General features: G+C 41.6%; 1 protein-coding gene across 1 annotated transcript in view; it reads right to left on the bottom strand.

Moving 5' to 3' along the window:
* The window catches only part of LOC106877698 (lysM and putative peptidoglycan-binding domain-containing protein 2), a 55,377-nt gene extending 51,161 nt beyond the window's left edge, over positions 1-4,216 (bottom strand). The window contains exon 1 of the mRNA XM_052977630.1: positions 3,881-4,216. Within this exon, the coding sequence (XP_052833590.1) occupies positions 3,881-4,051 (171 nt within the window). The 5' untranslated portion in view covers positions 4,052-4,216. The remainder of the gene's footprint in view (positions 1-3,880) is intronic.
* Between the last annotated feature and the right edge of the window lie 279 nt (positions 4,217-4,495).

Genomic DNA, 4,495 nt, shown 5'->3' with positions numbered 1-4,495 from the left:
TTCGATCCGATCAACGGAACAACCTGCTCGTGAAATTAACGTGCAAGTGGCTGAGCACTCCACAGACACGTGTACCCTTAACGTAGTTCTCGGGGATATTCAGCGTGACACAGAGTGTGACAAGGCTTGTCCCTTTGAATTACAGGTACAACTGAAACAGGAAGAAAGAGTGAGAGAAAGTTGTGGTGGAAGAGTACAGCAGGGTTCGCCACCATCCCCTGCCGGAGCCTCGTGGAGCTTTAGGTGTTTTTGCTCAATAAACACTCACAACGCCTGGTCTGGGAATCGAAACCGCGATCCTATGACCGCGAGTCCACTGCCCTAACCGCTGGGCCATTGAGCCTCCACTGTTGTTAACACATTGGGTGAAATGCTTAGCAGTATTTAGTCTGTCTTTACATTCAGAATTCGGATTCATTTAAACCTGTCGGTGACATGGTGTCAACTTGAGATATGAAATATCGTTCCTTCTGTTTCCTTCCAAATGTCTATGTTTGTGTGTGCGTTTTCCTCAGTGTCCTGGCATCATTTAGCCACTTAAAGCATAAAAGGTGACAGGCTGGCGGAATCATTAGCATGCTGGGCAAAATACTCAACAATATTTCATTCATCTTTGCGTTCTCTGTTCAAATTCCGCAGAGGCCGACCTTGGCTTCCACCTTATTGCGATCGATAAAAAAAAGCACCAGTTGAGTACAAGGGGTGGATGCAATTGACTTAACTACTCCCAGGTATGAGTATAAAAACTGCACCCCTCTGCCAGGCCCCGTTGAGCCAGTGTGGCAGAGTAGGCTTATCAAACCAGTATGATTTCAAGCTATTCTCTGGTGTTAAGAGAGCACGCTGAGGCCTTCATCACGCAGTGGACTGAACATGGGCAAGCCAATCGAATCCAATCCAAAAAAAGCATTAAATAAAAAGTAAAAATCAACAGAAAAGCCACTGTCACAGGTCAAGCGGTGTCAATGGTGGTAACAAGCTTGCTTCCCATCCACAGGGTTCTGGGTTCAGTCCCACTGTGTGGAACATTGGGCGAGTGTTTTCTGTAATAGCCTCAGGCCAACCAAAGCCTTGTGAGTGGATTTGGTAGACAGAAACTGAAGGAGACCTGTTGTATATATGTATGTGTGTGTGTCTTTTGTGCCTGTGTTGTTCCCCCCACTCACTTGACAACCGGTGCTGGTATGTTTACATCCCAGTAACTAAGCGATTTGGCTTTACAAACTAATAATATGCACTGGGGGTTGATATATTTGAATAAAAATTCTTCAAGGCGGTGCCCCAGCATGGCCACAGTGTAAAGACTGAAACAAGTAAAGAATAGAAGATATCTGGGTATTGTTCAGGTTGTCATATAAAAGATGGGAAGAATCAATACCTTATATATTGAAGCAAGTAGGGGTTGATGACAAAAGGGGTACGATGTAAATAGAAGGGGCTGAAATGGGGGTCTTTTGAAGGGTTTCAGGATACAGGGTACATGGCTAAGAGATCAGGGAAGGTCTCCAGGTCAAGCTGCCATTTCTCTGTACCAAGAAGTCATACAGACAAGTGGTTAGAATGTCATAGGGAAGAATTACATTCTTCAAGAATCTGGAAGAATCAAATTCTTCAATAATCCCCCAAAAATTGCATAATTCAAGAATCCAAAAGAATCAAATTTTTTAAGAATCTGAAGGAATTAAGATTATTCAAGAGATTGAAAGGATCGGATTTTTCAAGAACCCAAAAGAATCAGATTCTTCAAAAATCTGAAAGAATTAAATTCTTTGAGGTGAGCCAACTGGGAGGAGACCTTCAGGGCAGACCATGCAAGAATGAGATGTTTGGATAATATCCATAGTTACAGTGTCGCGCTTGTGAAACCAGCTGAGATGGGTTATGACAACTGCTTCTGACAGGACCCTATGGAAGTGGTACCTGAGGATTTTACCTGCACAAGCCTCCCAGGAATAGTGAGGGAAGAAGATGGTTAGATGCATGCATGGGATTATGTCTTTATGAAGTTCTCATTCAACTCAGACCAACATGGAAAAAGCAGAGATGTGTGTGCCAAGTAAAAAGCACTCCGTCCACTCTGCTGGGTGATTGGTGTTAGGAAGGGCATCCAGCCATACAATCAAGGTAAAAGTATAGGCGCAGGAGTGGCTGTGTGGTAAGTAGCTTGCTTACCAACCACATGGTTCCGGGTTCAGTCCCACTGCGTGACACCTTGGGCAAGTGTCTTCTACTATAGCCTAGGGCCGACCAAAGCCTTGTGACTGGATTTGGTGGACGGAAAATGAAAGAAGCCCGTCATACATATATATATATGTGTCTGTGTTTGTCCCCCCAGCATTGCTTGACAACTGATGCTGGTGTGTTTACATCCCCGTGACATAGCGGTTCAGCAAAAGAGACCGATAGAATAAGTACTAGGCTTACAAAGAATAAGTCCTGGGGTCGATTAGCTCGACTATAAAGGCGGTGCTCCAGCATGGCCACAGTCAAATGACTGAAACAAGTAAAAGAGTAAAAAGAGTAAGGTCTTATTGCTTTTTAAAATTTATTTTTGTCTTTTGAGAAGAAACCTAACATCAATCTGTATTTTACAGATCCCTTTTTACACACTGTTTTCTAAACCTGACAAAAGTAGGAATGTATATTTTGCTTTTGCACAGAACAAAAATTTTAAGAGGTACGCTTGCACCCTCTTTGATCCCCTGTCCCCGGGCCCATGTGCAGTGCCTTCTCAAAACGACTGCTACTCTTATCGTAATACAACTAGTTGAGGAATATGCAGTGCTTTCTCACATCAACTGCTACCCTCATCATAATACAACTAGCTGAGGGGGACGTGCAGTGCTTCCGCCAAACAACTGTCTCCCTCATCGTGATACAACTAGCTGTGGGATATGCAAGGATTTTCTCAAAACAACTACCATCGTACTTCGTAACAAGGAACACAGAAATTACTGTTCCGTTATGATTCTACGATTCGATTATTGGGTGAGCATGGTATATATATATATATGATGAATTTACCAACTTTTGAGGGTTCCGGGCACGGGGTCTTGCTGAAATACCTCAAAGCATTTTGCCAGCTGTTCAACCCACGAAATAAATAACAACAAATATTAATTTCTAGCATAAAGGAAAGTCACAAACTTTAGGCAGAGGTGGGGGTGGTGGACACTCGATTAAATCGGCCCTGGAAGGATGAAAGGAAAAAAAATCATAGCTAAGTGGAAGTTGAACTCGATATATGTATGTAAACGACATACATTTTAACAACAACGGCTGCTTTAACTATTTTGACATCCTCCGCCGCCATACACAATAACAACATCGATCGAAGAAAGATTATGAAAAGCAAATTCGAGTTAGGGCGGGATTTTAGCACATTATACACACAAAGGGAAGGAGGCATACATTTTGCCGATTCCGATCACTTGACACTCATTTCCACTACTCGCAGTCTTTAAAATAACATCAACTTTAGAACGATTACGGATTCTATCACGCACGTGATTTGTACTTGGAACATAAAGACATTGGTGTGGTGTAATTTTATTCTACTATCTCTTACCGCCATAAGAACAACGTACGCCCGAAAGGGATAACGAAAGTGAAATCGGTCAGGTCGAGATTTGAACTGGAGTCTGTGTCATCCATCTACCGATTTTTCACCACCCACAGCTGTCGTAACAACAACGATACTACAAAAATATAGAACTGTCAAAGAACGAGACACGCTTCCGTCTAAGCTGACAATTCCAATATACCGTTTATATTCTGCTTCTTCATTCATTTTCTTGCTTCCTTCCTCGTCGCACCGACCAGAGTCTAAGACCAACCCAGATGTTCTTTTGAAAAGAAAGGTGAACAAAATTCCACTCACCGATACTCCATATTTTAGCGCGATGCCAACCAAAGAATCTGTGGACACCACTTTGTGTTTTACGAAATTGGAATTCCATCTCACGGGTATACTAGCCGTTCCGTACTTCGTCTGCGATTTGGCGAACTGTCCTAATGTCTGTCGTTCCGAAGATCTCATACCGTCCGCCATTTTGGCGTGTAAAGATGAATCTCCGCAGCCGCCTTTTCGTATTCCAATTTGTTATTGTTTTTGCTTCTGCTTAACTTTTCATATTTACCCTTTTTTTTTCTCTCTCTCTTTTAAAATATCTTTTTTTTTTATTCAAAGTCTTCGTCTTCTTCGATAATTCTATTCACACGTCTAGCGTATTATATAATAATATTAAATTAAGACGACCACATACTTGGTTGATGTTTTCTCTCTTTCTTCTTCCAATGAACATAAATTGTTTACGTTTGTTTCTATTAAGAATAACAATCACTGGGCATACGTACACAATTGTACCCCACCCCGTTGATTTTTTTTCCTTTATAACTTTCAGAAAAATAGGCATCTTTTTTCAATGAAATTTTTTACAAATGCCTTTCATGTGGTGTACACATTACGATTATATAAGAATTTGTTGTGAAATTT

Source organism: Octopus bimaculoides, chromosome 28 (assembly GCF_001194135.2).
Source record: "Octopus bimaculoides isolate UCB-OBI-ISO-001 chromosome 28, ASM119413v2, whole genome shotgun sequence".
In the NCBI taxonomy this organism is placed as follows: domain Eukaryota; kingdom Metazoa; phylum Mollusca; class Cephalopoda; order Octopoda; family Octopodidae; genus Octopus; species Octopus bimaculoides.
This window is presented reverse-complemented; position numbering and strand designations above follow the sequence as displayed.